The 20,297-nt window shown below is 35.2% G+C and overlaps 1 protein-coding gene across 4 annotated transcripts in view; it reads right to left on the bottom strand.

Annotated features, from left to right (window-relative positions):
* SENP6 (SUMO specific peptidase 6) overlaps positions 1 to 20,297 on the bottom strand; it is a 72,559-nt gene that overhangs the window by 21,740 nt on the left and 30,522 nt on the right. For 2 of the 4 annotated variants that reach the window (XM_085217774.1, XM_085217777.1), the window contains exons 5-12: positions 19,496 to 19,597; positions 15,683 to 15,703; positions 10,216 to 10,286; positions 8,716 to 8,858; positions 5,129 to 5,531; positions 3,995 to 4,227; positions 1,366 to 1,539; positions 441 to 483 (exon numbers count right to left, since the gene is read on the bottom strand). In XM_085217774.1, the coding sequence (XP_085073900.1) occupies positions 441 to 483; positions 1,366 to 1,539; positions 3,995 to 4,227; positions 5,129 to 5,531; positions 8,716 to 8,858; positions 10,216 to 10,286; positions 15,683 to 15,703; positions 19,496 to 19,597 (1,190 nt within the window). The remainder of the gene's footprint in view (positions 1 to 440; positions 484 to 1,365; positions 1,540 to 3,994; positions 4,228 to 5,128; positions 5,532 to 8,715; positions 8,859 to 10,215; positions 10,287 to 15,682; positions 15,704 to 19,495; positions 19,598 to 20,297) is intronic. The other 2 variants (XM_085217775.1, XM_085217776.1) reach the window with 2 other exon arrangements.

Here is a 20,297-nt window from a genome sequence, read left to right on the forward strand (position 1 = left end):
CTTTACGTATCTGAAATACAGATAACGTTTTACAGAAGGAAGGATTTTCTTGCCTGTTGTTTTTGTTAATCATTTTAATTAAGACCTTTGCACCAATCAACACCAGTAAAACTGAAACTCTTCATCTAAGTTGAGGGGGAAGAACTAATGACCTATTTGCATACACACCACAAGTTGGTAATTCCTATCAGCGAATTTTATTTCTTTCAGTAGGAAGAAGAGAATGTAAAATCATTCTGATTCTTCTTCACTAGGAACACCTCAGATCAAATTTATACTCTTGATTCTTTTGTTCTGTTGACTACTAACACCCAGTACAATTTATTACATATACAGTAAAAGTAGAATTGACATTTCATTATGATCCACCTGTTAATTCCTTTGATAAAGTCAATTAAAAAGTATGTATTGAATATTAATATAACGGGAGAAGTACTCACCTTCTTGACTTTCTAAGCGTATTTTGATATAATCAAGGCAAAACTGTGGAAGATAAACAACAGTAAGATTTTCTATCTTCTCCATAATAAAACTGAGTTAATGTCTGTTAACTGTTACTACAGAGGCTTCAATGCTTTTTTTCAAAGACAAATGTAAAATGTAATACAATATCAAGGTATACATTTTATCACAACTCAATGTATCAAGCATATTCTCTATAATTTGGTACTACTCCTTCAGTCATATTAAAACATCTCTGAAGTGCTTTATTTCCAAAAGTTTTAAAGTGTTGAAAAAACAAAGCACCTGAAAAAATACTATAAACTCTAATGAGAAAGAAAACCTTCAAAAGACAATATCATCTATTAGTATTCAAGTGAGTCAAACAACAGATATTTGTAAAGAAGTGAAAAGAAGTACTGATTATCTGTTATTTCCGTAGATACCTGGGTAAGAAACATACATTTCTTGTAGCTAACTATGTGCCCTTGGCATTCAAAGACTCCTTGAAACCTCTCCTGAACGCAAGTTAGCAAAATATATTTTGCTACAGAAGCAAAATTAAACACATGTAGAAAAAAGACATGATTCTTCCACCAACCTATAAACTGATTTGCTTTTAATAACCATTGCCTTCTATTTTCTTAACAAATGTACCCTAATTCACACATTGCCATCCCCCCAAATACACAAAGGAAGTGAAAGGGAAGGGATTTTGTAAACATGAGGTTTTGATCCAGTACTGGAACAAGACAGTATACATTACTATGCAATGCTATCTATGTAATGTCTGTGGGAATCTTAGTCTTTGAAACTAGAGACAGCTATTACACAGATAAAGGCAAAACAATATGTTGTTCAAGTATGAAAATACATACATGCCCAAAACCAGAAAAGAAGTTTGTAAATAACAAGTTTACTCACAATCACTGGTTCCACCACCATTCTTCGTAGGGTCCCTATTCGTATACTTCGACAGTTCAGAATGACACTTTCACATGAATTTTGATAATTTAGTGGTGGCACAGCCTCAGTTACAATTTCTTGAGAAATCAGTTTACGACGTTTTATTGGAGTGTTAGACACAATGTTGCCAAACTGAAAAGCAATTTTCAAAGTTTCAGAATTTATCATTAAGATTTATTGCTAAAACAAGCTGTTAAAAAGTAGTGACTGATTTTTTTTTGGCTAGTTGTCTGTTGTCAACAAGACTGTTTACTGTAAATCCACCAAAATTACATATAATTTTTTAGGAAATCTCCTAAAAAAAATCTTTTTGCAACATTTGAAGATGTCAGTATTTTAAAACTTAAGGAAAAAAAAAAGTTTACCCTTGTAGATATTTGGTAAAATTTCAAAGTCACAAATAATTCCCAAAACTGCCAAAGAATAATTCAGGTTTACTTATATTCAAATATAGAATAGCTCAGTAAAATAAGGTTATTTTAAATACATTTTAATTCATTTATACAAATACACTAATGCTGTATAAGCACCTCAAATACTGAAGATATGTTTCATTTTATTTAGTATAGGCTTTTGGTGACTGAAAACATTGACTTATTACTGAAGTACAGTGCAATAAAACACTAGCAGTAGAATTTTCAAGAAATACAAATAAACAAACACAATCAAAAAAAACATAAAGGAACTCTGAAGAACCACTAATGTGTTTTTAGGACAGACTCCTAGGTCAGAAGACTAAACATTGAAACCAGGCCATGTGCAGTTTGGCTCCAGCTCAAGAAAATCTCCAGGAGATGACTGACTACCAAAAGAGAAATCCTAAGAAAAACTAACAGGAAAAAAAAAAAAAAAAAGGCTCTCTGAGAACCATCAGAAGAGAATATATTTATTTGTTGTATTGCTTAAATTGATATATTTTGTTAAAGAATTTTCTGTACAACAGTTTTGCTCTTAGGTATCTATCTCCTTATTTCATTAAACTGCCTATTAATAAACATTCTTTTAGGATAAAAAATACAATTCAAATGCCACAGAAAAATGTTTTAAAGGACTCAATAATCCATTTAGACTAAATCTTGAGGACTACTTGACAGCCTCCAATCATTAACCTATCTTGGTCATAATTCATAATATACTTTCGGATACTTCATTTAAATGCAGGTGAGAAGACAGGGGAGAGGATCTACATCCCTGTAATTAAATATTTTCCAAAGACTCTTATTGAAGATAGCTGTCCATTTTTTCCACTGGACTGCCTAAATACTGTAAAAGCTCAAAACTCAAAGACAAACAGTAACACAGTAAATCTTTCTAGTGGCAGTTCATTCAAGTACTCTCTTCAACACAGAATGAATGCTTACAAAAATAAACCACCTTAAAGGATTTTTTTTTTTTTTTTTTCCAAATCACACTGGCAAGTGTTCTGGTATCAGCAATTCTTGTTAGTTTCCTTGAGTCAAGTTGTGTTACGTTTCACAAAAATAACACTCTTTTCTACTATTCCCTCAAGTACGCAATACATTTCTAATGCAACAAGTGACTGTTTAAGGGTAGTGGGCAGGAACACGAATATACAAAGGAAAACATCTGGGACACAATCATGCCTTCACAGTGTAACGCATTCACTTAATCCAGCATATAATGCCAGAGTAACAAATTCAGAACTATTTACTGTCCAAGCTTTAAGCCTCACCAGGCTCAGAGGCTCACAGATTTACACTGTGATTATGCACCACATCATAAATGTACATCATTTCATCAGTTAAGATTCTAGACTACTGGCTTCTGAATCTCAACCTTGCATGAAGGTTTGTTTCAACATTATTGGCATTCTAGTTCAGAAAAAAACTGTACAGATTTCAAATCTTAGTCACAATTCCAATCAGATACTCTTATTGGACCAAACTCAAAACAGTGAAACTGGACAAGCGAACCGAGACTTATTTTAATCAGCAGAATTAACAATCGTCACAGGGAATTTATTTTCCTCCTGGTTCATTACTAAGTTTTTTGTTGTTGTTGTTGTTTTGTTTTTTTTTGCTTTTGTTTTTAAACATACCATGAAAGCTGCCCCCTTTGACAGCACTTAAGGAGTCTGCTCATGGTGCTTTTTTTGTCTTTGTTTATCCAATTCTTGCAGTGGTGCTCAACTAAAAAACAAAAGCCCCACCATGAAATCCTTAAAGTAAGTGCTATCAATTGGGACAGCTGTCAAAGTATTTTATTTATAAAGGGCCAATACTGTTCCCAATGTTTCCTCTTCTTTTCAAGTTTAACTTCACATGTCCAAAGTCTCACCAGGAAACAGTACTGACATTTTTCTGCAAGCTGAGAAGGCCCTGAGTTCCTGACTTTCAGAGATAACCTGTCCAGTCTCAGAAAGCATGCATTCAACACAGAAGCATCCACGTTAACAGCACATTTTCTTATGTTTGCAATATTATATAAGCAGAGATACTAGTAGATGAGCTGGTGAATAAGAAAAAGCAATGAAATATAGCCAACTTCCAACAATGCAAGACAAACCTTCACATTTCTCATTTATTATTTGATTTTTGTTTTCTTCAAACAAAGCATGAAATAGTACCTGATCTTTCATTCTTGCTTTTCTTGGTAGTGTGACTGCAATTTCTGTATCTGTTGTAATACTACCTATTCTCTGTTCTATTCCACAACTGTTTTCCTTTAACGCTGCTTCCACCTTTCCTGTAGAAGGAGCTGGGGAGGAGCGGGCTGAATCTGCAGGACGAGGTGAAATGCTTTCCATTCTCCTAGTGCTGCCACTATCCTCCTCCTCATCATCATCACTAGATAAAACAACTAAACAGAAAATATTAAATTCTCAACCACTACATTTTTCTATAACAGAAATTTCTTTACAAGCAACAGCTTAAAAAATAATTTATGTAATTGTCCTGCAGTAACAAAAAGCAGTCCACATTCACCATTATTTATATTATGCTTTTACTAATAGTTTTTTTGAATCTGCTCACAGATACTCTCTTCCTCACCCTTTATTTCCATAGTTAGCTATACAAGAAAGAGATATCAACCCGCTTCTAGACAGAGAAATGAAATCACTCATGTCGTATGTCAACAAGGAATTAACAGTGAACATTAAGCCCCTCTCCCTGGAAAGCTTAGTTTTTAAAAGGTTATATAAAACAGGCAATGTAAAGAAAAGTCGTAACTCCTTTAGTCAGTTTAAGTTGCTCAAATCATTAACATAACACGGTCTACAACACTAAGCATAGAACAAAAGCCACGATTCCCAAATTCCATTTCCCAACTGCTTATTATTCTGAGTCACACAGTGAAAATAACAAAAAATGAAATTTTAGAAAGCATGAAACTTAAATAAATGAGAAATCCCAGGCAGTATTCAGATGCATAGCTCAGAACAAATATGAGGGAAAAAAGATATCAGAAATGTTTCCTTTGTGAGAGCAGATGACAGTCTGCTAAGAATACATTTAAAAAAAACGTAAAATTTACATCTTTAAAAAAATTATTTATTTATTTACTTATTTTCCCCTGTGTTCACCTTTCACAGGGAGTACCTCAGTGTACGAAAAGAACATAAAAAACAGTATGTTATGCCCCTCTTCTCCAAGAACATTCCCACAAAAAGAACTCCATGCAAAGTCAGCAAGTAAGCTTGTGTGGAAAGTTTCTTCATTATACAGTATATAATACCCTGTATTCATGAAATAGTACTTACTTGGATCATTTAGTTCTGATGGTCTTGTATTTCTCTGTCTTAAGTTTCCAGTAATTTTAGCATTTTTTGTCCCAGTTAGAAGACCAACTTTTCCATTCTGTCGCAACAGAGAATGTCCTACAACTTCATTACTCAGTAGAATATCTGCTGGACCTTTCCCAACAGCAGAACTATAAAACTTCTTTGTGTTGAACCCTGTACCTGAAGATTTTTGCCCCGCTGAGTTCTGATGTATTGAAGAACGTGATAAAGGTCCCACAGATTCACTCAATGTTCCAGCTTGTCTGGAGACTCTTTGCAAATCCTTAAGAGAAACATTTTCACAATGTCGACATTTGGTCTGGTTTTCATTTGCCCGCCCACAATTTGGGCAATCAGTAGAGTACTCAATTGGTTCCAAAAGCTAGAGGAGAAAAGAAAAAACAAACCCCAACCCATAACTGAATGATCTAAAAAAACCACAAAGATACTACTTGCAAATTTTGCACTTAATTCTTGTTCAAAATGAGAACTGTCCATAATACGTTAGCAATTACAGTAAACACAAAGCAAATATTAAAATTCAGTTACATATTATCATTTAGGACGATTTCTAATATGAAAAAAATTATTTTAAAAATTTTCTGCATTTAGCAATGCTACACATATCTGAGCAAAATATAACAGAAAAAAGTACAAAAAGCATAGCAGATATATATTTGAGTGGTGGGATAATATAACAAGTCATGGGAAAAACAGTGTTGTGCCTCAGTGCTGAGCTATAGAATCTACTTTTTACAATAATACTGCTAATCACATCAAAGCGTTTCAATCAGACATGAAAACATTCAATAGAAGCTACCAATTATATGTGAAAGATCTTAAAATACTGAATAAATACAGACCTCCACCTCAACCACAAAGCAAAAGTTTAGATCAAATTCTCTTCTATGGTTTGATAGCCTACATTCTGATAGCAGAGGTAGCCATATCTGATTAAAAAGGGCAAACTTTTTTTTTTTTAGTCAGACTCTATTTCAAGATTCTTAACTACTTAAGTAGATGATTTCTACACATATGTATGTGTTGTAACTTGAATATTAAAGCATCCATAAAACACAAATATTATAAACCTTCGAGCTAGGTCTAATCTTTACCATATAAAATTTTTGTAAAATTTCAGCTTTTTTTTCAGTAAGGACATACAAAACAAAATCCTCCGTCCCATAAAACTTCTGTAAATTTTTAAAAACTACGAAGTGCAATCTGTTATGCTGTAAGAAGATGAAAACCATTTGTATTTTGCCTGATAAGTAGCTGGTTGTTTATAATTCCTTTGTCATGAAACCAAATTTACACTTCTTGATTTTTCAAAAGTTCCATTTGTTTAGATACTCTGCCAATGAATCGTTCATGAAAAAGCACACAGTTCATGACAGATGCATAAAACACGTCTTTAAAAGCCTTCAAAACCTTTAAAAATGCACTGCTTATCATTAAAAATAATAGAGCTCTGCTAATGATATCAGTTGTAGTGAGATTTTTTCTGACTTCCATATTCATCCATGAAGCTGTAATTCACAGCAACAGAATTCTCCCCTTAATACGTTTATTATAATACCTCCTCCTCTGTATCTGTTAAATTGCTGAAAAGTAATGTTTCTACGCAAAACACAAGGCTCAAGTTAACAGAATAGACCCTACATGCAGAAAAGCATATCCACAAACAGCAATCATAGGGGATCCTCTAGGATCCTCTAATCAACCCTAAGGTATTGGAGTCAAGGTTAACCTGGCTTTGTGCTACACTTCTAGCACTTGCTGGCACTGGGCAGCGTAAGAAACAAAGTAAGGATAAATCCTGTAAGCTTCACGTAAGATAAAATTCAGGCACCTGCTGAATTACGGGTTTAACTTAAATCAACCTGTTTGATACAATTTGTGAGGCTACATCATTATTAATCTCTCCTAATGCATTGTGAAAAAAACATAGGTTCTATTCCCTTTTTAGGATTACTCTGACAATTTTACTACAAGCACATAGCTCTTGTGGCTGAGAAAGAGTAACTTTCCGTTTATGAACTCAGTGTTCTCAACTTTACACACTTCTAAGACATAAGTAATTATTAAATTCTTTTTCAAGTGCTATCTGTCTGGTGGTTTTAGAAATGAAATCAAGACCCTGGATTAATGTAATCAAGTCCACCACTTTCTCCATCAGAGACACAGAAGACCAGCTTGCCATAGCTTTGGCCTGGTCTAAAGATTCTAATCTAGAACAGTTCTAGTGTGCTCTTTCCATGTGTGGCAAGTAGTCCTAAAGCTCAGTACCATGGCTTCATAATAAGAAGGAATAGTATGAAAGCACACCTCACTTCTTCTACATGAATACAGTCCTCCAGCTAGACCCAGAATTTGCTGCAAGATAGCCTACAAAGATGAAACATTATTACACAGCTTCATCAAGGTATGACAAGATTTCATTTCTTTAAGTTTTGGTGGTGGTTTTTTTTTTTTTTTTTTTTTTTTTTTTTTTTTAACATTTTCAACCTGTAAGATTTTTCTGCTTTTGTCCCTTACCTGACAAGACACAACATAAGCTGTAATTACTATTTTACTTCTTTAAAGGAACATAAACTAAGTATCAATGTCTTTTAAGGTTTTGTGTTGTTTTTTTTTAACTGTTTTGTTATATCAATTTTATAGAGTATTTAGTTAAATACTGTGAAGTTCAATACATCTGTAGATGAAAAGCTCACCGATTAAAACATCCAGTAACATTATGTATTTAGTTAATAAAGCAGTAATTTAATTGAAATGTCTGATAGTAGTGTCAAGTGTTTCATTCCAATGAAGAAATAGTTTGACTGACTTACTAATACACAGGAGAAAACAAAGCTGATTACATATAGAAATCATAGATCTACTTAATTTTTACTGTGATTCCCTTCCAAGTTGTTCCACTTTGATAGGCAGCAAGATCTGAACATGTGCTTTACAAATCCTGCATAACAATCTAATAAGAAACATGGAAAGAAGAATTTCCAAGACAACTTACATCGGGCATTCAGAAAAAATTCTGGCTGCTTGCATTTAGGTAAGAAAATGCCATTTGGATATCTGCTGGTTTCAGTGAGAAAGAAACCATCTTAACTTCTTGAAACTTTGTAATACTGCTGTACTTCCTGAGTACTGAATTATTATTTTTTTCTTTTTTTAATGAATTCTGTCAAATAACAAAACATTAATCCTCTACTTCATATATAGCAAACCAAAGTTGTCCGTTTCTGGCTTATAAAAATAAACAAGAATCAGACTGGCTAATCCATTTAAACACAGGTTCTTCTGATTTCCAGTATAGTATTTGTCTAACTCAGAAAACATGTATTCCATAATCAGCACCAACAGTTGGATATCTTTATCACCATATGTGTGTGTGTGTGTGTGTGTGTGCGCGCGTATTTTTTAGAATGTTTAAATCTTTCTCCTAATTCTTAAGGGTTTTTGGAGTACCAACTGATTTCAAAATTGGTTTTTAAAATATGCATAAACACATAAAATTAAACCAAAGTTTATTTGGTTCTGCTTGGTTTTTAAATCTAGCCCACCTTCAACTGGGTCAAGCCTTTTTTTGCAGAAGATAGTGACAAGTCAGACTGAAATGAGTTGCAGTGACGCTTTTGTTGCACTTTTCTCTTAATTTCAGATTCAGATTCTGATTCTGACTCTTCCGTGTTTTCCATTACATTGTCTAAGAGGAAAAAAATGCAAACGTGTTAACAAGAAACGTCTGTTCAGATATGCTTACATTATGGTCTTATTTCTTCACAAACTCTAATGTCTTTTTCTAAAACATTCAAAAACTACACTGTTAACTCACGTAAATAAGCGTCTCATGATTTGTTGAGCAGATAAGAAAAATATCCCCCAAATAATACTGAAAGCGTTGTTTTATTACTATTATTTCTGTGTCTCTTGGTGACAATTTATAGCATCATGTCTTTGGAGGAGGCCTGGGTCTCAAGAACATACAGTAACTTTACTACAACCGGAAGCAAGTCTCTCTGCTGAAAGGAGATGAGAAACTGCTACATGATGCTGATGGTAATTTTCACAAAGAGATTACTGGTGAATGTATTTAGAATAAATGAAAATATTCTGCACTATTTAGGATTTATTCCTTCCTCACAAAACTCAGCAAAATACAATGAATTATACTGCCATGACTTGTTTTATATTGGGGTATTAATTTAAATACTAGGAGAGTACAGGAATATAGAAGCCCACAATTTACTTCAAACTAAAACATACAGAGTGAGATTTTGTTTATAAGAACGGTTTTATTTCAGTGCAATGTAAAAAAGCCAGTCTGATTCACTAGTTTAATTCCTGTTTCAGTTTTGAAGTTTTTAAAAGGCTACAATTTTAATATTATATATGAATACTTTCTTAATTCATATACTGAGAGTCAAGCTAGTTCACAAGTTATCTATGTCAGTATTGACAAAGCTGAAAAGAACATGGTGATTGTTATTATTATTTTTTTTTCCCAATTTCACAATTTCCACCCCTCAAACCAAAATACATTTTCCCTCTTGCATCAGATTATCTCCACAGATGGTCTCTACCAATGAGATAAGAGCATATATTAGGCGACCTACAGAGCAGTGCTGATGCTGGGCTATTCTACTCTCAGTGCATAAATACACTTCTTACCAAGTGTGGTTTAGCACGTTACATTTTGCTTATACTAAAAGTATTACAGAAATTCCTCGTCTGTAACTCAAGAACAAGTTGGGGCCTTGGTGTTAAGACTATATAATCTCCTGACATCTGTTTCAAACCCAACAATTCTCTGGTTCTAAATACAATTTCATTTGCATTTAAATTAGAATACAGTTAAAGTTTATTAAAACATCACTGAACAGGTTGTAAAAATCTGTCAAAAAGAACGACATTTTTCATACTTGCACAACCTCATGTAAATGGCATGATACAAGAAGATATACTAAAGATTACTCAAAGTTTGGCAATACATCTGCCTAAAGTACTGATTCAAAAAAATAATTCTGCTTAAAAGAACAGAGAACTCCAGTACTCTTACTTACCCAGTCCTTGAGGCCGTGATAACCTAATGTGGTCTGCTTCTACTTTCTGAAGCTGAGGAGGATATTCTTTTCTGGAAAATAAATTACACATACAGTTGTTCTCTTGAGAGACACCATTATAATTCTGCCACAACTACTCACAAAAAAAAGAAAAATCAGAACTGCATCTCAAAGTTATGAATAAATAACATTTACAAGAGAACTTAAAAAATATGTATCATCAGAATGCTAGAAATCACTACAGTGAGGTCTTAAGTATTTCTGATCTAAATCCTTATTGATAATAATCAGTAGTTGAAGTCCCACTTTCAGACCAAAGTCTTCAAGAATTGATGCAAATATCTCCTCCCCCATATTCATGATCTATTAACATTGATACTTCAAAGGCTAAAAATGGAAAACAACTATTATTTTAATATTAGATTCCACAGCATAAAATAGAAAAAACACAGGCAAAACAGGAGAGACGTGCAGTGTCAAAAATTTTGGCCAAAACAAAAATGGCACAGAAGAAGAAATTATTTGTACATCTTTAAGAAAACAATACTATGCAGATAAAACTATTTGACAAGAGAACTTTAGACAGTATAATTTGCATACTATCACATTTTTATTCACAGTCATATAAAGCATTATAATCTGACTCTCCTGAAAAAAAATATCAGTTGCAGACAAGCATGCCAAATTATACTACTGTCAAATTAAGATTCCAAATACAGCATCTTAGTTACTACTTACAACAGCTATTTCCCTGCTCATACACTGATCCACAGCTGTAGCTTACTGTTATGTTATAACATAAGATGACATACACCTGAAATACAGTAGGCCTTGCTTACTGCCTACTTAATTCACTGCTGTGCAAATGGGTCACATGCATCACATAACGTTTCTTGTGATCGCAAGGACAAAAATCAACAGTGAAGGAGGCAAAGGAAACTGCTGTAAGCAGTAACATCTCAAACAAACACAATTAAATCTTAAGGGTTCACCTGAAAAAAGAAATCATCTGTGGTTGAAACACACTTCAGAACTAGGAATAAATCTTAATTTGTTTCAGTACATAATCTCTTGAAGCATCAAATTATCAGGCCCTTTGAAATTATCACACGGGTTTTGATTCAGCTGTACTTGTATGGTGGGCAGGAGAGGTGGAGATAGCCCTGCACTGCACCCTTCCCTCCACAGCTTTCTGATGTCACTTGTGCAGTCCACACTCAAGCTTAACTGACTCATGAAAAATAGTTAAAAATGACAAAATAATGTTAAAATTGTACATCCTTGTGAGGCCATACTACTAGCTGTCCAGGGCTGTATGCAGCTCACAGCTTAGACAGAACTGCTGTTGTTGAAGAAAGAACACTTTGTCAACAAGTCTGTCTTATTTAGGGAGGACACAGTAAATGCCAACCATGAAGCTTCCTTTATTGGCTTGGACCCTTAGTTTTACTCGTAAGCTCTTAACCTGTTCCTCATTTTCTAGACAGCTCTGGGCAGCCTACCCATTTTTTGGCAGAGAGGGCAACTGTCCCAATCTTCTTTCCTTGTCTATCTCCTGAACAGCATATAGCTACTGACTGACTGCAGTGCATCAGCTGTGTGATTCATCCCACCAAGTTTCATTAGCAGTGTTCAAATCACAGTACTCTAGGCACACAGTGACTTCCAACTCATCCTGCTTGTTACCCAAGCTACCTGCACTCCTGCACTGGGCACAGAAAGACTTCAGCTGGACTACTGTTACTTCTCTAGTGTAACATGCCTTAATACTATGGACATTTCACAGTCATTTCCCTGTTGGCTCCTAATACATCAGCTTCTGTCTCTTCTGCTGTTCAAAACTCCATCCTCTTACCCCCACTTAGAATCATAGAATGGTTTGGGTTGGAAAAGACCTTTTTTAAGATCAACTAGTTTATCTCCCCTTCCCTGCTATAGGTAGGGACAACTCCTACTAGATCAGGTTGCTCAAAGCCTGGCCCTGAATGCTTCAAGGAACAGGGCATCCACAACCTCTGGGCAACCTGTTACAGTGTCTCACCACCCTCACAGTACAGAATTTCTTCCTAATACCTAGTCTAAACCTACCCTCTTTGAGTTTAAAATAATTTGCCCTTGTCCTGTCACCACCTGTCTGTCCTTATAAAAATTCCTCCCCAGCTTTCCTGCAGGCCCTCCTTCAGGTACTGGAAGGCCGCTAAAAGGTCTCCTTAGAGTCTTCTCTAGGCTGAAGAGCCCCAGCTCTCTCAGTTCGTAGTCATAGGGGAGGTTCTCCAGCCCTCTGATCATCTTTGTGACCCTCCTCTGGATCTGCTCCAACAGCTCTACGTCCTTGTTGTGTTGGGGCCTCAGAACTGGACCCAGTACTCCAGGTCAGGTCTCACAAGAACAGAGTAGAGGGGCAGAACCACCTCCCTAGACCTGCTGGTCATACTACTTCTGATACAATCCAGGATACGGTTGGCCTTCTGGGCTGCAAGTGCACACTTCCAGCTCATGTTGAATCTTTCATCAATAAACACTTCTAAATCCTTCCCCTCAGGGCTGCTCCCAGCCTGTGTCTGTGCTGGAGACTGCCCTGACTCAGATGCAGAACCTTGCACCTGGCCTTATTGAACTTCATGAGGTTGGTATGGGCCCACCTATCAAGCCTGTCCAGGTCCCCAAGATAGCATCCCTTCCCTCTAGTGCATTAACTGCACAACTCAGCTTGATGTCATCTGCAAACTTAATGAGGATGCACTCCATCTCACTGTCCATGCTGCCTACAAAGATCACAGAATCATGGAATTGCTCAGGTTGGAAAAGACCTTAAAGATCATCAAGTCTAACTGCAACCTAACCATACCACCCAAACTCTAACAACTCTCCATTAAATCATGTCCCTAAGCATCACATCCAAACTGTTTTTTAACACATCCAGGGATGGTGACTCAACCACCTCCCTGGGGAGCCTATTCCAGCACTTAAAAACCCTTTCTGTAAATAAGTTTTTCCTGATATACAACCCTGGAGCAACTTGAAGCCATTTCCCCTCATCCTGTCACCTGCGAGAAGAGACCAACCCCGCTTTCGCTGTAGGCACCTTTCAGATATTGGAAGAGAGCAATAAGGTCTCCCCTCAGCCTCCTTTTCCCCAGGCTAAACAGCCCCAGTTCCTTTAGTTGCTCCTTGTAGGACATGTTCTCCAAGCCTTCACCAGCCTTGTTGCCTCTCTTTGGACCTGCTCCAGCATCTCAGTGTCCTTTCTGTACTGAGGTGCCCCAAACTGAACGCAGTACTCCAGGTGAGGCCTCTCCAATGCCGAGTATAGGGGCAGGATGACTTCCCTTGTCCTGCTCACCACACCATTTCTGACACAAGCCAGGATGCCATTGGCCTTCTTAGCCTATCCTGGGCACACTGCTAGCTCATATGCAGCCAACTGTCCATCAGTACACCAAGGTCCCTTTCCATTAGGCAGCTTTCCAGCCATTCCTCTCCAAGCCTGTAGGGTTGCCTAGATTGTTGTTACCAAAAAGCAGATGTTAAATAACACCGGTCCCAAAACGATCCCTGAGGGCTGCCACTCATCATGGGTCTCCCCTTGGACGTAAGCCATTGACCACAAGTCTGAGTGCGACCATCCAGCCAATTTCTAAAGAAAACTGAAGAAAAAAAAAACCAAACTCAACCAAAGAAACCCATACAAACAGAAAGGCAGGGACTACTACCAGCATGAAGTTTTTACTGCTAAACAAAGACTTCTCCTTCAGCACAAAAATTTGCTGCCTTTTGAACAGTGGCAGATCCATTGATACATTCTACAGTGAAGTACTTAACACAGTGAACAGTTTGTGTACGAACATAGAAACAGAATGCAGAATGGAAATACATGCTTTAAAAGATAAATATGTCATCTATTCATCTATCTTTAAAAGGACTATTTGGAAAAGAATTTCAATAGTTTGGAAAAGAAAACAATATTACAGAATATTACAATGCATAAAGCACTTCAAAACAAATACCTTTTTGCTGTTAATGAAACTCAAACTAGTAATCTTCCTTAGGGATCAAACAGCTGAAAATGCCAGACTATCTACACATTGTATCTAATAAAGAAGGAACAAGCAGGGATTCCCAAGGAAAAATTTAAGATCACCAGAATGCATCTCAGTCCTAGTTTTCTTAGGGCATACAGTACCAAATTAAAAGCATTAATGACCAAATGGTTAATCGATAACAAACACACAACAAAGAAAAACAGGGAAAAAGTACATGAAACCAAAGCCAGACCAGTAAAAGGGATGACCAAACATCTTAATAGTTTAAATCTGTGTTACAGCAGGTTCACTAGACGTTAGGAAAAACTTAACTGATAGAGTAGCTACACACTAGAACAGGCTTCCTAAAGAGACGGTTGACCTCCTGCTCCCATTCATGCTTAAGAGTCGTTTGGATAACACTCTTAATGATACATTTTAACTCTGTGTTAGCCTTGAAATTGTGTGAAAGTTGGATGTGATGATCTTTGTAGCTCTATTCTATTCCTTGCAAGAGGACTAAAGCTGACTGGTCAGTATTCCTTTGTTACTCTCTTTAACTAATAACAAAAGGTAGTTAAACAAAAATGCCTGGTTTTACTACTAAATTTGAAATAAATCTACAAAACTGTGAATTGAAAAAGAACATAACTAAAATAGATTTCTGTTCTATATTGTTACTGGTTAAACATTATAGATGTATTTTAAACAATTAAACCTGATATCAAGCTTATACTGCCAAAACCACATACAGATATATAAATAAATAAAAATGAATAAATTATCACTAACAAAACACAATAATCTATAGAAGTAGGTTATAGAGAAAGAAATACAAAATATACTAAGTGAAAAACTACAGGCAGTAAAAGAGATGCTGAGCATTTGACAAACATGTGACAAGCCTTACAGTGTGTTTGTTCTTCCTAACCGTTATTCAGTTAACTATTTTTCACATACACACTTTATTAGCAGAATGTATGCAGTAATACAATAAAAGGCTTTAATACTACTCAAATCAAGATGAAAAAATAAGAGTTAAGAATTTAAGTTGCTAAACAATCTATTAAGATATGCCTCAGAAAGATTCTATTACATAAAGTTTGTTACTCTAAGAAGACTTCGGAATGAAATTCCAGAGGAAGTTAAAAATTTATCTCTTTTCATAATACGAATATCCATACCCTTCCTCTTCCCCCAACACAGATTTCCAGTAGAAATATACCCAAAGTTCACTGTAACATGGTACTATTCAGAGATGGATGTGAAGGTTCTTTTTGTGGTCCCATTATCATCTTTTATCAAGGAAAAAAAAACAAAGCAAACAAATCCCTCACATAGTTATGATTGACTGGATTATTTTTTAATTAGCATTGATACAATATTTATTCAGTCGATTTTTTTAATGCTCATTGCCATGCTCATTTCATCAACAGCAAACTTACCTTTCCTTTCGGTCCAGATTGCTTAAAATATGAAAAAAGAAAAAAACACATAAGATGCAAAGCCCCACATGTGTTGCACATCACTAAATTCAAAAGTTATTAGATGTAAGCTGTAATAATTTCACTGCCTCTTGTACTCACTGCGCTAGCTTTCAAATGAGCATTATTATTATTTACAGCATTTTTGCAACAGTAATGATAAATGCACAAACAAGAATTCACAGAAAGCAAAGGTCAGTAGGCTAAATGCTACTTGCCCCCTTTTCAGTGTCTAAAATTTAATTCTGAACAAATTCTGAAGAAAAAAAAACCCACATACAATCTGTAGAATGATTGGTATTCTGGGAAGAGAGTAAAAGGAATTAAAAAACTATTTGAACACTTAATCTTTGAGAGGACAGGATGATTAGTAAATGTTGCAGGAAAGTGGTTTAAAAAAAATATCACAACTGGAGTTGACTTTACAAACTTTTGGGTGGATCACATCTGAGTTTGAGTCCAGTTAGATCCAAACCACCTCCAAACGTAGCCATTTTCCAGTATCTTTATATTCTTGGCACAGTTAATGTGTAGCTTGGATTAACTGTTTGCAAGTACAATACAGGCACACTGTTCAGAATGCTAAGTGATAAAGAAATTGAAAGATTGCAGAAAAAATATACTGCGCACTGTCATTACACTAAATGCCTCACCTGCTTGTTTTAAAATCCCCTATTAATATAATGCACTGAAAAAAAATCTCAATTTTGCATCTTAGAATGATTAAGAGACGGCAATCCTCAGCAGAGCCCAGAATTATAACAAGCAGTGTCCCCACAAATTGCTTCATGCAAGTCGTGCACTAAGATTGGTTAGACATGCTGTATATAGCACGCTCTTCCAATGCCAAGTCTTAGAGAACAGTCAGTCAATAGCATAAGACAGAACTATGAGTCCATTAAATGAAGCAACATCTGTTTGAACCAACCACAACACCAGGCTATATCTGAAAATCTTTTGCATCAGAAGTGAATAAAGTTCAATTTCATCCCAAGATTCCACTGGAAAAAATATGAATAATATTTATCAAAATATTATTTTGAAATGCTCTTTTTTTTTTTTGTATTGAAATCACATATTTGAAATACCAGCGCAACAGATATTCAGCTAGAATTTAAATTAACATGCATGTGCAATCAAGTCAGAGAAAAAAATGAGAAACAGAGCACATATCACAAAAGCTCCAAATTCAACTCTGTTGGGTTTCACAATTAGAATGCCTTATGTGACCCCACTCAAGGAGCTGTAAGATTCAGTCATGTCAGTGCCAGAGACACAACCTACTCAGAAGTAATTTGTTTTTATTTTTATTTTATCAATTCAGTAACTCAATACAGATTTAAGAACAATACATTAGGTTTGTTAAAATTTTTTTCTTCATAACGAAATTGATTAACACACAGGAAAAAAATTTACAAACGAAACTTTGTTAATGCCTGTAAATTTACACAAGAAAAGAAAAAAATAACACCTTAGAACTGTTTCCATGCTACCAACTTTCTTTATCTACCTGGAATTTTACTATTGGTTACATTTTCTGCACATATTCCTTTCTAATAACTATCATTTTCTAACTCATAAATACAGACCTTCCAGATTAATCTGGCAGCATTGTGAACCCCTTGCCTCAGGGGAAAAAAAGTATGGCATGAGCCAATCTTCTATCTACTAACTCATAAATAGATTTAGAAGCATTCAAAGAGTAGTCAGTTGTGTCAACTGGCAAAAGATACTAAAATTGAAAATCCTCTGAAAAGCTCACCCTTAAATTCTACATACAAATGTCAGATAACACTGATCTGCAATTCCCCAGTAGCAAAACATTACTCAGAATTTTTGTGACTATTCCCCACCTTTGAGAGACCAAAAGCATTCTGACAATAAGCATTAATTATGTGGAGTTAATGTAAATGAAATAAAATAACAATCCCAGAAGTAAATTTATTTAGAAACAACCAATATGATTTTTACCAATTACTTCATGCAATATTCAATTTGCTTATATTATGCATTAGTTTTCTCTCACAAATACAAGGTCACTTCTTTCTTCTCCTCCCACATTATGTTAAAAGCTTATTAAAAAAGCATCTCTCATTGCAAAAAGGCAGGTAGGCAAGACAAATATCCCCTCATGATTAAGATCAAGGCATTATGGCCAGATTCAGCCCTTTTAAATTTAAGCAGTGAATTCAACTGCCCAAACAAATAAGCTATCAAACATCTTTCAACTGCAAAAGAGGAAAAAAGAGGCACTACTCAGAAATCTACACACTGACAGTGCCTAAGGGATGTAACCAGGTAAGACAAATCCATCTCTGTAGGCTGCTTCGAAAAACCATTTCATAACAAAAGTTTAATCTAATATTGTAGGGACAATATTGTTAGGGACAAGAGCTCTCTCATGAGGTTTTCTGTCCATTTTAAGTACTTTTGATTAGCTTTTATCCGTTAGAATTATTTTTTTAAAGGAAGAAAAGGAAAAATGAAGGGTAACAGCATAAATGTTTAAAGATACCTCATTCTTTTCTCAACAGGATGTTGAACAAAACTGTTCTAAAAAGGACTGCATATAAGAAGAGCATAGGTGGTGCAGTCTAAATCATATCTCAACATAAACATTGTCTTTTACTTTTAATTCCCAGGAAAAACTCCACCAATCCTCTTCAGAGACCCTTGCTTCACAGTGATGTTAAGAAAAAGAGAAAAGTGATGACATTACTGCTGCATCCACTACTACTGAAAATTAAAGGGAAGTGTCTGTGTTGTTTGTCCTTTACAGGCCACAGTGTAGGTAGAAATGGAAGGATGCAACAATGGTGTATGTTCTCAGAGACTGAAATGTAAAATCCATTTTTGGTTTGCTTCCTCAGTGCCAGATTACCCTCTGCACTTGGATCACATCACTCATTCACATTTGTACATGGTCTTTGTTATTCTGAAGACAGATGTGAAAATGAGGGAAATGGTATGAAAAACAGGATGATGACTACATATGATCTTCGTGACCCCAAAAATTTACACACATACACGAAGGAAAAAAAAAATAAGGGCAGAAAAATGAGGTTACAAAATGCTGACAGGTCAGTGGAGATTCATAAAACCCATAAAAGGGGCTTCGAATGGACAAATTTTAGAAGAAAATTTCTTAATGCAATGGTTAGCTCATGTGCTTGTGAAAATGTCTGCATATGAGAAGTCTGAAACACTAGTATTATTACAAATCTGATATGTTCTGAATTTTCAAAAGAACAACGTTTAAATCAGTATTGTTGAATAAAATCCCCTAGTTTTCTATAATCTATTCCAACAGATATTAATATAAGTGTAAAATCTCACTTCTGTGAACTGTACCAGTTTATACATGTTACGCTTTATTTAAACACATGATCATCACATCTATTGCTTAATCACTAAGTAGGCCTTACACAGCCAGAATTTTCTTTGAAATACTATTTGATTACCACATTGCCAGTTACATTAAGTTCTACTGCATGTTATGTCTATTTCAAAGTATTTTCACAACATATTTTCATCAGGTATTCTCCTACTGAATGTATGTCACCATGCTTTAGCATTAGTCATCTCTAAGAAGTTATACAATGAGTTATAAACAATAAGCTTCAGTAATTGAGATCAAGGTTCATGATCAAGTATGCACCACGTAATTATGTTTCCTTAAAACACTTCACAGCATAAGGAAAACAATTATGTACAAAACCAGAAATAACTTCCTACAACAGGAGCACCTGGATAAACAAATCCACTTAGTCCTACCTTTGGGCTGCTGTTTTTACTACTGTTGTCTGTGCATGCGCATGGTGAAAGCGTCTACCATGTACCACAGTTACAGGACAAGACACATTCTGAGCATTTTCACTGCAAAAGTACAGAAAAAATGGTTTAAGAAAAGACTGTGTTGGGGTTTTTTTTGTTGTTGTTGTTTGTTTTTTGTTTTTACAGTGTCTTAGCTAAAAATTCTGCTGTCCTACTTTTACAACAGTCACATAAAAACAATCAACAAATTACTCTGAATCAATAATGTCATTTGTTAGGTTATATTTAATAGGCATAAAAGCATTAGATTGCAGAATAAAACAGACAGATAAGAGTGTTCACCTTTTTCCCCCCTGAAAAAAAAGGTTAACATTTTTTATCAAATTTTATCACTATCCAAAACACCTGTGAACCAGTTCTCCTTTGCTCATTCTCCTCACTCCAATACAATACTGTCTTTTTGAAATGAGATAAAACCATTTAAAATTAACTTAATTTTCCTGTCTACACAGTATTCTAAGACAAAGTATTTAATGCAATCAAGAAGATTTATACTGCACAACATACAAACAGATTGAACTGTATGTTTGCGAAGTTCTCAGATATCGTTACTCCTTAGGGAAAGCAAACACAGCAGATGTGTGGCAGTAAAATGGCTGGTAGCTAAAACAACGTACCACAGCTCAAGAAGAATAGACACTGCTGAACTATCATGACAGGGCTCTGCATAGAAATAGTATATTCACCAATATTCTTTAGTGTTTCTTCATTTTCTTCATTTATTAAAAGCCTTTCAAGGCTT

This window comes from Meleagris gallopavo, chromosome 2 (assembly GCF_905368555.1).
Source record: "Meleagris gallopavo chromosome 2, MGAL_WU_HG_1.1, whole genome shotgun sequence".
Taxonomy (NCBI): domain Eukaryota; kingdom Metazoa; phylum Chordata; class Aves; order Galliformes; family Phasianidae; genus Meleagris; species Meleagris gallopavo.